The sequence below is a fragment of the Eretmochelys imbricata genome, chromosome 3, assembly GCF_965152235.1.
Source record: "Eretmochelys imbricata isolate rEreImb1 chromosome 3, rEreImb1.hap1, whole genome shotgun sequence".
Taxonomy (NCBI): Eukaryota; Metazoa; Chordata; order Testudines; family Cheloniidae; genus Eretmochelys; species Eretmochelys imbricata.
In genome coordinates this window covers 192,128,423-192,142,953 of record NC_135574.1, presented here as the reverse complement: position 1 = coordinate 192,142,953, position 14,531 = coordinate 192,128,423, and the positions used below count along the sequence as shown (strand labels likewise).

The following is a 14,531-nucleotide window of genomic DNA, read 5'->3' as shown; positions in this document are numbered from 1 at the left end:
TTGCCAGCCCCTGATGTAAGTAGTCCCACTGAAATCAAATGGGATTATTCATACGCCTAAAATTAAACACACTTAATGCCTTTGTTGGACTGGGGCCTTAGATAGGGTGCTTCTGTACCAACCGGTTGGTCAGATGTTTGAGGGTATCTGCTCAATATCACCTCAAATATATTCTCACTAAGGACATAAAAGAATATACACAATAACCTCTATTTGTGATAAACATTTTTTCAAGGACTGTATTGAACTATAGATAGTTGAATTGCTTAGTCATGTTCTGCACTCCCACCATATCCCTTATTTCCCTTCCATCATCAACAACAGTAGAACTGGTTGACACTCTCAGTTTCTGGTTTGAGGGAACGGTCAATATTTCTAAGTGTCTTTTGTTCCAAATTGGACTCAAAACAAATATTTGTGAAATTTCCCACAATCTGGAAATTTCAAAAGAAATTGTTGAGGAACATTTTCATATCAAAATTTTATTCTGAATTTCTAATTTTCTTTTCAGATTTCAGAGTAACAGCCGTGTTAGTCTGTATTCGCAAAAAGAAAAGGAGTATGTGTGGCACCTTAGAGACTAACCAATTTATTTGAGCATAAGCTTTCGTGAGCTACAGCTCACTTCATCGGATGCATACTGTAGCTCACGAAAGCTTATGCTCAAATAAATTGGTTAGTCTCTAAGGTGCCACACGTACTCCTTTTAATTTTCTTTTGGAATTTCTAATTTTCATTCTGAAATTTTGAAATCATTAATGGCAGCTGCTACTTAGTGCTGATTAGAATATAAGATGTTTCATTCTAGATCAAAGTGTCTCCTGTTTGTGTTGTAATGAAACAGATAGTTGAATTGACCTGAAGAAGAGCTCCACATAGCTCAAAAGCTTGTCTAATTCACCAACTGGAGTTGATCCAGTAAAAGGTATTACCTCACTCACCTTGTCTCTCTCATAATTTGGGAACAACATGCAAACAATATTTGAAATTAGTTTAATAGATTGTTTCATTGCAACACAAATAGGAGACACTTTGATCTAGAAAAGAATATAATATGTTTCAAATCAGTACGAAGTAGCATCTACTCTTAACAATTTTAAAAAGTAAAATAAAATACAAATAACTACTATATTGTCATATTTTGACACATCTGTACTGCATGTTATGCTCTTCTACTACTGACATGTCAAGAAATGATGTAAAAATAAATGTAAAATGAAAAAAAATAAAATTCAAAACAATTTTAAAATTCTGAAACAAAACACTGAAATTCTGAAATTTAAATCCATAATTTTCCTAAATGAAAATTTTCTGAAACAATTTTTTTTGTTTTGATTTTTTCCTGGAATTGTTGTCAAAGTCAACATTTTTTTTAAAATGTTTCAATTTTGAAAAAAAAACCAAACACCCCGCATTTTCCTTTGGAAAGCAAAGTTTCAACAAAAATGTTCTGACCAACTTTAATCAACAACTTTCCTCTAGCTCCTGAGGTCCCTCCTATTCCCATTTTGGTTTCTTTCCTATGTGTGACACCTCCACCTTCAACTATAGCTGTGCAAACAACTAATTTTTTGGTTCACTGGTAGGTCCAAAAACTTTTTTAAAAAATCAATTCAGGTCAACCCCAAACCAATTTAAAAACAAAATTCAGTGAATCAAGGAGTCAAGAAAAAATTGTTTTGATTTCAAGCCTTTTTAACTCTGTTTTTATCTGTATATTTAAAAAAGGGAAATCTGGAAGCAAAGGGTTAGATTCATAAGGAAACTATGGGTATGTCTTCACTACCCGCCGCATCAGCAGGCAGCGATTGATCCAGCAGGGATTGATTTATTGCATCTAGTCTAAATGCGATAAATCGACCCCTGAGCACTCTCCCGTGGACTCCTGTACTCCAACGTCATGAGAGGCGCAGGCAGAGTCAATGGGAGAGCGGCAGCAGTCAACTCACCAGGATGAAGACACCATGGTAAGTTGATCTAAGTATGTTGACTTCAGCTACCTTATTCACATAGCTGAAGTTGCATAATTTAGATCAATCCCCCTCCCCCGACACCCAGTGTAGACCAGGGCTTAGGGACAAACCCAAAGAGCAGGAGCAGAAGGTGGTGCTACTCTCTCTCATACTCAATAGCCCAGTACTTAGAGCACTCAGCCAGTCTGTAAGAAACTCAGGTTCAAATCATTTAACTTTGGGTCATGCTCCTAACTCCAGTCCCAGCATGCAGTAGGCTCCCTATATATCCTGGGAAAAATTATCTTGGAATAAGTTCAAAGTTCTGGTGAAAAGTCTGGAGGGCATGTTCCCAGACTAGTGCAATAAGTTGTAGGGGAGAGATAGCTCAGTGGTTTGACCATTAGCCTGTTAAATGCAGGGTTGTGAGTTCAATCCTTAAAGGGGCCATTTAGGGATCTGGGGCAAAAATTGCAGATTGGTCCTGCTTTGAGGAGGGGGGTTGGACTAGATTAGGTCCCTTTCAACCCTGATATTCTATGATGAACAAGAAGGAATAATGTGTAAGTAAACTGGGTTTTTTTGGTTACTGAAGATCTTTATTAAAAATGACTGATTTGCTTACCAGGTACCACTGCTTTGTAAATAAAGGATCATTCATGTTTATGTCAATTTCATTGATCTCTCTATAGCCTCGCTTTTTTCTGCCAAAGCCTTCCTGCTGCACAGCCTTCTTTATCTGGAACAGTAATGTTTATATTATTAACACAACATCCGTATTTGTTTAACATTTTTTTCTGCTTGTTTTTTCTCAGAAAAGTCAAAAATTCCTAATCAATAGAAGTCAAAGCTATTTAAGAAAACCCACTCCAGGCATCAGGTTTTGGTTAAAATAATGACATGGATCTGAACCAGTACTGACTTTTGATTTTTTCAGGCTTTCATCGTATGCATTTCCAAAGCCAGCCCTGCTTTCCTGTATCAAAAATAGCACACTGGATACACAGAATAGTTTAATAACATTTCATTTCTACCAAAAGGTTGTGCTATGAAAAACATATCTGGTGTAGGAGATTTCATCTGTGCATTTGAGGTTCTAAAATATTTTTTGTGTGTTGCCAGTTTTTATGAACTTCTTTACTATAAATGCCTGGCTGTAAATGAATTTCCCCTTCAGCACCTGGAAACACTGTAGACTGGTAAGCCCTCTGGGTGAATTAAACAGCATACATGATCTACCAGTGTACCTGCACCAAGTGTCTTTATTGTCACTGTTTCTCCCCTGTGCACCAGATAGATCACAGATATAGTAGCAACTAGAAGTCCCCCTTTCTGCTCCCTGGCTCAGCCTTTTATACTGCTTGCCTTCTTTTCCCAGCTGTCCCATTCATGAGCTAATTACCTCATCAGCTCATCAGGTTCTCTACAGGTCCAAGTGATCCCTTCTAACCTTCCAAACCCACTCAAACTACCTAAATCCCTCCTACTCCATCCATACCCAGTACCCTTGGTGCTCTCTAAGCCACCAGGAAGCTGGCTAACACCACCTTGTCACAAAAAGCCTGACAGTGAACCAAATATATTGCCCAGAAAGATTCAATGGAAAGAGTCAGCTTCGATGGTTACACGGAGATTAGAAGAAATGAAAGTTTTGCTTATTACACAGAACAGATCAAACCACAGATACTAGAGACAGAGTAAAAGCATTTTTTAAAAGTACAAGTGTATGCACCAAGTGGCAGATCATGACCAGCTCAAGTGCGAGTATATGGGTAGAGACTACTAAAGGAGTCCACCTCTACTTGCCCACACTGTGTAGGGCTCAGTCAAAGTTGTACTCCCTGTGCTAGATTCTCAGCTGGTTTAAATAATCAAAATCAATAGAGTTCTAGCAAATTATTTCAGCTGAGAATCTGGCCCTTGTGCTCCCTCTGTGTACACATGGGAACACACGTCAGCCACAAGAATGAGAGGGAGGAAAGGCCAAGGCAGAGCAGAGAGAGAAGACCAGGAAGAGCATGCACCATCCCAAAGGTAGTGTAGCCCATACACCACACAGGACCAGAAAGTGCAGGGATATCCCCCTGTGTTATATTTTAAAGCTCACAAAGCACTTTAAAAAAAACCCACACAACACAATTAAACTCGTACTGTTTGCCACAGGATATTAGTGAGATGGAGAGCTTAGCAGAATTCCAAAAAGGAAACTTAACAAGAACTTCTATATTTATACTGAATCTGGCAATTACGCATTTAATCCATTTTTTGGCCTTGCAGAACAAGCAGTTTGCCAACTCTGATTTTTTGGCATATTTCTTAAAGCCCCCGCTCCTGGAATCAAGAAACTGCATGAAAATCTCAGCTTCCATTTTTTAAAAAAATTCAGTTTCTAGCCCTCCTGGTTACAGAGAAAAGCTTGAAAATGTGAGGCATGTGTGACCTAAGGCCACGGGTGAAAGTAAGTCTAGGGACTTACCGGTATGGGGCTGGGCTGGGGCCGTCTCTGGCCCCCAGAAGGGGCAGGGCCTCAGGCGGAAGAGGCGGGACTGGAGGAGGTCAGCCCCAGCCCTTTGTACCAGCAAGTACCTCCTTCCCCCTCCTTGGGGTAACAGCAGCAGCCGCAGGTTCTGGCAGCGGTTTAAAGGGCCCTGGGCGGTAGCAGCGGCCGGAGCCCTGGGCCCTTTAAATCATCCCCGGAACCCCGCCACCGCTTCCCCAGGGCTCTGGGGACGGGGCTCCGGCCGTCACTACCGCGCCGGGCCCTTTAAATCGTCTCCAGAGCCTGCCGGAGCCCTGGGGAAGTGGCGGCGGGGCTCCAGGGACGATTTAAAGGGCCCAGGGCTTGGCTGCTGCTACCGCCCCAGGCCCTTGAAATCGCCGCCCCAGCCCCGCCGACGCTACCCCAGGGCTCCGGCAGCAGGGCTCTGGCAGAAATTTAAAAGGCCAGGGGCTCCAGCCGCTGCTGGGAGCCGCAGGCCCTTTAAATTGTGCCTGGGGAAGCCGATCCACCCCGATACGGTGCACTGGCTCTTGCCAGGACACCGTACCGGGGTGTACCGGTTTACTTTCACCTCTGCCTAAGGCAAAGAACCCAAAGACAAAGTAATCTGAAATTTATTATTTTTAAAACATCTGGCCATTAAGCCAATTTCATTATTTTGGGGGGTCTGCCTCATGATTTTTGAAGGCTTGGGGTTACTGTTAGGATTAAAAAAATAATGTCTACAGGACATAAACCCTGCTGCAGTATGCATAGGCCAGCCACTAACTGACGGGTAAAATTTGGTCTCTGAGCATATTACTTCATTGTTATCCATTATACCTTTTCATACACCTTCCTCTGAAGCATCTGGGACTGGCTGCTCTCAGAGACCAGAAAGCATGGACTACAGGTAATAGTCAATGACATGACAATGATATGGCAATTCCTTCATTTCTAAAACCCACTTACATTAGTTATATTGCTTTTAACTAAACAGAAGAGGTGAGGGGAAAGAACTAATTCAACAAAAAGGGACTTCTATTTTTTTTTTTGCTAGTTTTATTTGTAAAGGTTCATTAAAAGTGATGGAGAATGTTCTGTTTAAAAAAAAATCTTAACGAAAGTTGAAAAGAGGGTAGTGATTAAGCAGGAACCACACTGAGCTTACTGAACTTTGCCAGATATCTGTACTGAGTTAGAGAAAGGGATGAGCAGATTGTCGGAGATCTCTAAAATAAGGTTTGGGGTTCCATGGAGACAACAGAGAGATGATCCATGATTATGTCTTTGTCAGCTACCACCTCTGCTTGCTATTCCAAACCCCAAGCTGTCATCACATAAAATAATTACAGAACAGAAATCAAACTGCATTACAGGAGAATGCCAGAAAAAAAGAACTCGAGCGTTTGTACTCCCACACAAGCCCACTGGCTCTACATGACCCACTGCAACAAGGGAAGAAGCAAAGATCTGATACCGTTGGAGCACAACTCCTTAAACAGCAATTCTTCATTTCCATGTCTTTTCTTCAAGATGACTTGAAAAAAATGGTTCAGGACATCCCAAAATTGGCCCTGAATGCTTTCATTATTCAGTGTCGCCCCGTCTGTTTGGCAGTGAATTGTTACATCTTTATTACAGTCAGAAGAGGAGCTGTATCAGAAAGGAACATGCACCCTCCCCCAACAAAAATCATGCTACAGGAGGTTTTATGAATGTTTTACATAAAGATGATGGATGGAGTATGTCAAAACCGAAAAATGCAATATTTTTCCTCTAAGGTTTGTGTTCACTGAGAAAAAAGCTGTGTTCTTACTAGAGCTGGGTGAATAACTGATTTTTTTTTGCTTTGGTGATAGTTTCAACCCCCTCCCTCCCACCACCACCACTAAAAAAAGCAGGGAAATGGTTCAACCATCAAACCAAATCAGAAACTTTTTGGAATTTTTGGTGGATTGAAGAAGTGTGTTGTGGGTCTGTTCCAAAGTGGGGATCTGGACGTGGGGTTTCTACAGCCAAGGTTGGTGCCCTAACCTCTAAACAACAGCAGCACCACTAACTAGGCCTCCTCCACCAGTTGCTTTGCAAACAGCAAAAACTATTTGGGTCAAATTCATGAATAGTTTCAGATTGACTGAAACTGCATTTTTGTTGAATAAACTATTCCTCTGAAAAATTATGTCCAGCTCTAGTTCTTATCTCATGCTAGCTGACATGTGGTACCTAACACAAGGTAAACTCACAGTGGAGAGAACGTAGCTGAAGTTTTGTATGAATTAGCAGGCCTAAGTGAACCCTAATATCTCCCATGGTCTTTACCTTAACCTGCTAATATGTGTGAAAGTTCCAAGCTGCTTTGTCTTTACCAGGATTTTATCTCATGTTAGCTAGCCCAAGGCCAAAGCGCACCTTCATCCCACTGAACATACACACAGAAGGTGTAACAATGTCAAGTTCATATGATGACTTCAAATTCATATAGGTCTCGGAAAACAACCAAAAGTTCCCCATAAGGCCAAATGCGCCATTGGCATAAGAATGCACAACTCTGTTGACTTCACTGGAGTCATGCACCTTCATAGCAGCAGAGAGTTAGTTTAGAGCGTTTTATCCCCTTTCCAAAGGTGCGTCTAAAAGAGATGTATTTTTTTAGACCCTGATAGCTAATATGTTTTAAAATCCTAGTGTAGATGGGAGGAGGGAGAGAGGGGGGAAGGGGTCTATGGTTCACTTTGACCAGCCAACATACTGAAACAGATAAAGTTGCCCTTTCTACACTAGGATTTTAAACATCATCTTGATCACCTTGATTGATCAGTCTTTCAGCCCTCATATAGATTGCGCCGATCACAACACATCTTCCATTCTTCTCATATCCAGGCCTTCCTTCTCCATGTGTGGCCATGTCTTTCCATGATAAAATCTTCCCATCTCTTTCGAAGTCAGCCAAGTGGTTGTTTCAGTTCCCATGAGTACCACTCAGCGACAGCTGCAGTCCACTGATTGTCAGTGAACCTCGCCACATGCCTGGCCCATCGCATTTTACTATGCCAGCTCTCAACAATGATTTCCTGCACTCCACTCTGCTGTCTGATTAGTTCACTGGGGACTCGGTCACGGATTGAAATTTCTGGAATTCTTCTTTCCATTGCCCTCTCCGTGACAGTTGCTGTTCCTCTGTCTTCGTCAGTGCCCATATTTAAACATGTTAGCTATTATGTTCTAAATACACACATTTTTCCTTGTGTAGATAGGACCCTTCTCACAGCAGAGATCTTTGGGTTGCATCAACACATAGGCAAAACTAGAGAATATACAGAGCCATTGGGGTACATTCTGATCTCCTTTCTTGCTGGAGTAAAGCCAATGTTACTCCATTAACTTCAGGACGGGCCCAATCCTGAAAATGCTTGTAGATGAGGTCCAATTGTCTTGCAAACATGCATAAACTTAAGTAGGTAAGACTGTTTGCAAGATCAGGGCTTTAAACTTTTGAAAATGGCATCATGAAAGACTGGCTTTGTAAAAACTAATGGAGAAACAAGATTTGCTTCCTAAAATGGCATGTTATTTTCATTCTCTTAAAGTCTGGCTCATTTGTCAACACTAATGGCCTCTTGTTTCTTTCATTCATTCTATAGTATTTCATTAAGCGCCTGGATTAAATGGTGAACACAATCTAAGCATTTAGATTTTTATTAGTATGTGACTAAATCATTTACGAGTTACTAGCTGGGTTCCAATTAGAGAAAAAAAGGGTCATTAACAAAGAAGGTAGCTCACTGATGATAAAATACCTACAAGGAAGAAAAAAGATTAAAGTATTGATTTTTAATATATTTCCATTTATGCATGGCACATAAAGTAACTTGGATGGTAATAAACCAGCAGGACTTTGATACAGGACAAATTAATAAAATAATCAATTGACTGCACTACTGCTCCAGGAGAGCCAAGAACCACTGCACTGTAACTGAGTGCCTCTCTCTGTGCAACAGAAAAATGCCAAGAAAATCAGCTCATTTTGAAGGAACAGGGTAAATTGTACTGCTGAGCTCCTGCAGTTAAATGACCACGTGTTACATATACTAAAATTATTCCAGTGGACACATCTATCACAAAATCAACAACAGCAGAACAGCACACACAACCCCCCACCCCCGGGAGGGGGAGGGTTCATCTCAAGAATCAAGAGAAGTCTCTGTTCTTGAATTTAAATGAAGGAAAGTTCAGACTGAATCCCAGGAATAAAATTCCTGACAGAAATATCTATTAGGTGCTTATTTTTAACCATGAGGGTGATTAACCATTGGGAAAAAACTACTATGGGAAGTGGTGGATTCTCCATCTTTTGAAGTCTTCAGATCAAGACTGGATGCCTTTTAGTACGATAACACCAGTTACTGGGTTCCATACAGGAGAAAATTGATGGAATGCTATGGCTGTGTTATACAGGAGGTCAGACGAGATGGTCTAATGGCCCCTGCTGGCCTTAAAATCTCCCAAGAGAAGTGGTTGAATTCACAGCATCTGAAATTTTACAGATTAGAGTGGACAAAACGCTAGAAAATGTGTTGGTGGGAACAATCCTGAATTGGCTGGGAGATGCTCCTGACTATGACTATTATTGTTATTTTATAGGACACAACAGATTGTGGGAGGTGCTTCACATAAAACATGTGGCTTGAGATTTTCAAAGCAGTCAAAGAGATTTGGACATTAAAATTAATAGAAATTGGGAATCCAAATCTTTTGAAAATCTCAGCCATAGAAGAAAGGTCCCTGTCCCAAACTGATATAAATGATGATCTTTTCCATCTCTAATTTCTATCCACTTCTTAGGACATTTCTTCACTACTGGGGAGATTGATGCTCCTGCAATCGATGCAGTGGGTGTCGATTTAGCGGGTCGAGTGACGATCCGCTAAATCAATGGCACAGCGCTCTCTGGTCAACTCCAATATTCCAGATCCTCAAGAAGAATAAGGTAAGTCAATGGGAGAGCGTCATCAATGAAGTGCAGTGAAGACACCGCAGTAAGTAGACCTACGTTACATCATCTCCAGTTACGTTATTCACATAGCTGGAGTAGCGTAACTTATGTCGACTTACCTCGGTAGTGTATACAAGGCCTTAGTGACCACAAGCACAGATGTTCACATCTCTTAACCATTTCTTTTGTCACATTTATGGGTAACAGAGCTAAAAGATCTTTGCTAGAGAAATATTTTAAACCCACTCATACCTTAGAGGTTGGCTATTTTATAGCAACCTCATCAGTAGAATTGAAAGAAGGCTGTTAAAAACTTAGAGATGTAATGGATGGAAATTAATCCAAATCTCAAGTTGTCTGACGTTTATTTTAAAGCCCCAGCTAAGCAGTAGTCAGGTTATGTGAGAATCTCAACTTTCATTAAAAACAAGAAGTAAATGTGTAGGCCTCCTCATTGTGGAGAAAAGCATAAAAGTATAACCCAAGTGTAACTAAAGGCTGCAAATCCAGAAGGCAAATAAAAAGAACCCACCATTATTTTAAAATCTCATGATTTTTAAAGCAATCTCATGTATTTTTTTGGCTGACTCATATTTTTCAAACACTGGGGTCAGCGGGAGGACCACAATATAGTATTTGAAACCTAGGCCTGCAGGGGAACAAAGAACTTGGCAGATAGAGAACAGCAACAAAGTCTGGAAGCAGAGCGTAGACCAGCAAACAACAGGAACTCAGTAGCATCTGCTTCAAGGAGAGGGTACTGTTTAATAATGCTGATACAGAAGCAGATTTTCCATCCTGCAAAAATTTTCAAGGGTTTTGGGGAAAAAATCATCTGAAATCAGGCCAAAAAGGCAAAAATTTTAAATTTCTTGTGAAACAAAGTTCTGAAAAATGTCAAGTCAAAACATTTTGTTTCAATAAGTTAGAAATGTTTCATTTAGATTTTGACCCTTGTTTATTTTTTGTTGGGTTTTTTTTTGTTTTTTAAATATAACAATGTAAATTTCAAAACAAAAAACTCATTTTGAAATGAAAAATCTAAACTAAATAGGACGTTCTGACATTTTCAAAACATTTCCAGATTTTTTCTGAACAAAATTTCATCAAAATTGATATGGCTGCACACACAAAAAATCAGTTTTGTTGAGGAATATTTTCCAACAGAAAACAGTTTTTACAAAAATTTTCCAACCAGCTCCACTGTATAACACTTCGCCAAGGCAAAAGAGCCTTAGAGAATAACAGGCACACAAGATTTAAGCCATACAGCTCCCACTCCAGTGAGTGGGAGTGGAACAGTTTAGCCAAATTGAAGCAAACTAAGGGGCCTCTCGATGCTCCCTCTGAAGTGGTGTTGCTGTGTACTGCACCCAGCATATGGCTTTACCTACATTGCACAATCCATCCCTACAAACCAGATTTGCAAGTGTTCAGTACTCACAATTGGGGCAGATCTTCTGTAGAGTTCCAAGGCACTTTATTGTAGCTATTCCATTGTGACACTTCATGGAAGATCTTTAAAATAATCTCAGCTCTTTTGAATGTCTGGTCCTAGTTGTGGGAGGTGAGCTGTGCTGAAACTTTAGCCTTTCATAACTAGAGAATAACAGCTTGGCACAGCAGGGCTCCAGAAACAGAGCAGGCATTTTTTTGTGCCTTAAATTCAGCTCATCCAGTAAAGTAAATATCTTAACATATTTAAGAAAATATTCCATAATTCTTGGTAATGTCATTATCAGCAAATTATCGATTATAAAAGAAAAGACTAAAGTAGCCCATAGTCTAGGTCTGCAGACTCAGGAGAATGTAAAAAGTGTGCAGAGATGCAAGTTAACTAACAATAAATCTAAAATTAAAGAGCATTGTAACTAAGACACTGATCCTAAGTATCTGTAGGATTGCCAGTCTAGAAATTTTATTGGATTCTCCTATACCTGCTGAAAAATAATTTCATCACATTCTGAAAAATTCAAGCCTCGTCTGGAAACTATCCACTCAGAGCCTGTGTTAAGGAATAAATAGCTGGCTATGAAAAAAATAATTTGTTTTTAATTATAGAGGTATGAACTGGTTTGATAACTGTTCTAAGTATTTCCAGTGTTATTGTTTTTCCTTTAATACCAACCACTCATCTTATCAAATGAATCCCAAGAGATATGAGAGGAATCTTAAGATGATTCTTGCTATAATTTATAAGGCTTCTCTTAGGAGTGCTGTCAGACTGAGTCTGTAGAAATCAGGAGTTCCCTTGAGAAAGGTACATTGTAGCAGAGAGTAAAGTATGGTCAGATCAGCAAGCTACTTCATCTGGAAATAATTCAAATTGACAATCCAGCCTTGATTCACAATATTCAGGGTGCATCTTTTATCACGTTAGTAGATATTAACCTTTTTTTTCTCTTTTTTAAAATTCATTTCTGTATTAACTATTCTCTCCAAATCTTTACGTTATTAACAGAGTGTGTTTGAATTCTGAGCCAAGAGCATTGGTTCTTAACCTCAGAGTGACCTGTATTCAGGAATTTTATTTGCTTAAATACTGTTAATGGCTGTATCTAATTATCCTGAGCATCTGCAGGGTTGTGGGAATCCAGGTGTCCAGGGAAAAGACTCCTCAAACTAATAAATATGTTTCCAGAAGTATGTTATAAACAAAACTGTGTGATTGATACAGGATACTTGTTATGGCAGATGTTTTCTGGAATGGGCAGGGTGACTGATAAGGAATAATTGTTATTACAGATGGATTCTGTAATGGGTGAAATAATGACCCAAAGAAAGATGTTTTTAACTCATTTGGTTTTCATGGCTGTTAGTAATAATGACTGGATTAGAGGTTCCTTTTTACTCATTAATCAGATAAATGGAGGACCATAAAAGAAATTCCATCACTAATAAGGAAAACAGAATACATGTGAATTTAACCGGGGGAACTATTTTTGTCTTACACCCTATAGAAAGACAGAGGTTTTGGAAATTAGATGTGGGGTGTGCAAACTGCTGGCATCCTACCAGTTACAGAGCAGAGAGACACAGAGGCCACAGCTTTACCTTATCCCAAGAGTGGCAATGTATCTGTGTATTCTGTATAGGGCTGTACTGATCTCTGACTGATAATCTTTGATTAATTAATTCCATTTGAATTTTACAATCTTGAATCACTATTAAATCCAAACATGCAACAGATGGCACTGTGTGGGCTAACTATCACACCTGCCATTACGGAGGGTTACCAAGCTTCCCACAGGAACTAAAGTCAGTGAGGGGTGTTCTGGCAAATAGCGGGACAGAGAAACAACCCCAGAGAGGTACCCCAGGAGGAATATACTGGTTCAGACTGGATTCAAGAGGCCAAGGAGACATTATTGAGGGTCATTACTGAGGGTCAGCAGCAACTAACTCAGAGACAGGGGCACCATTTAGGTAGAGCAGGAAGGGCACTCCCCCCCCGAATTTTGTACCAGAGTAGAGCAGATTTTGGTAGGGGTATCCCCCTACCTTCCCTAAATGGCACCCCTGTAGGTTAGCTCCAATGCACAGCATGTCAGGATCCTGCTGCCAGAGCTTGTACCCCTTCTCCAGGGAGCGGCACAGGAAGGGGCTGTACTTCGCAGGGTGGGAGCGGATCACGGTGCTGCAGATGCTGGACGGCAGCTGGTGGAAAGGGCAGAAGGAAGATGGGCTGTGCGGCTGTTTCCCGGTGAGCTATGTGCAGCTGCTGGAGGTAGGAGATTGGCTTCAGTGAGCGCCTGGTGAGTGAGGAGCACAGGGACGGGGTGCAGGGGGGTAGGGGGTTAGGAAAGGGAGGGGGTACAGGAGGGGCTAGGGGAGTAGGGGTGCAGAAGGAGAGTGCAGGGGTCACACGAGGGAGTGTAGGGGTTAGGAGAGGGAGGGGTACAGGAGGGGCTAGGGGAGTAGGGTGCAGAAGGAGAGTGCAGGGGTCACACAAGGGAGTGTAGGGGTTAGGAGAGGGAGGGGGTACAGGAGGGGCTAGGGGAGTAGGGGTGCAGAAGGAGGTTGCAGGGGTCACACGAGGGAGTGTAGGGGTTAGGAGAGGGAGGGGGTACAGGAGGGGCTAGGGGAGTAGGGGTGCAGAAGGGGAGTGCAGGGGTCACACGTGGGAGTGTAGGGGTTAGGAGAGGGAGGGGGTACAGGAGGGGCTAGGGGAGTAAGGGTGCAGAAGGAGAGTGCAGGGGTCAGGGGAGAAGAGGTTCAGAAGGGGTTGGGAAGAAGGGGTGCCTGCCCCCATCCCTGCAACAGTCACTCCAGCCCTTCTGAGCCCTGCTCTTGCCTCTGCCCTTCCCCTCCCTGTGTGTGTGAATTTCCACTGGGGTGGTCCCCCAGTACTTCCATTGTGGGGGCAGGAGCCCCCCTGATCTTCCTGTTGTGCCTCCCTTGCTGCCTGGTGGGAGGCAACAGCTGGAGGCCTAAGACCTAAAGGGGCACTCTTCAGCAGAGAGGGCAGAGGTGCAGTTATCTTGTGAAAATGGGGGAGGTCCATTTTAAAATTAGTATCAAAAGGAAAAAAAAATCCTCGATTATCAAGTAGTTTTCCATTTCACTACACGTATCTCATACCCCCAGGATGCCGAAAGCTGGGAGGAAAGCTTTGATGAAGTGCTTAAGTTAGTCCTCACCCCAAAGGACGTGTCTTTATGTTGTCTAGTACAATGGGACCTGACCTATTTGAGATCTTTCTATGCTACTGTAATACAAATATCAACACAGGCCATTCTGGGAAATACTGTAAAAAGTTTCATTATTCAGTCAGTAATAAAATACCAAAGAAGTGCACTTTCTGAGCTCAAAGATTTCACTGCTGTCTCCATCAGCAATGTTAATTGTATGATTTAAACACCTCCTCATTTAACCAAGTTCAGGTTAAGAAAAATGAAATTACTGACTTGGCGGCACCTCACTTTGTGAACTTTCATTTGCCCGATATTAGTTCAGAGCCTGGGAAATGAGAAGCTTTCACCAAAAGGGGCGGGCAAAAAAATCAATATTTTGTCTATTTAGCACAGACTCACAGTTCAGTGATATTCAGGCAGCGCTGAGTAAAGAGAAAAGGAATCAATGTGTACAAGGAGGCTGCAGATCT

The 14,531-nt window shown here is 41.4% G+C and overlaps 1 protein-coding gene across 2 annotated transcripts in view; it reads right to left on the bottom strand.

Moving 5' to 3' along the window:
* The window catches only part of PCSK2 (proprotein convertase subtilisin/kexin type 2), a 195,296-nt gene that overhangs the window by 96,488 nt on the left and 84,277 nt on the right, over positions 1-14,531 (bottom strand). For both annotated transcript variants that reach the window (XM_077812028.1, XM_077812029.1), the window contains one exon: positions 2,578-2,691. In XM_077812028.1, the coding sequence (XP_077668154.1) occupies positions 2,578-2,691 (114 nt within the window). The remainder of the gene's footprint in view (positions 1-2,577; positions 2,692-14,531) is intronic.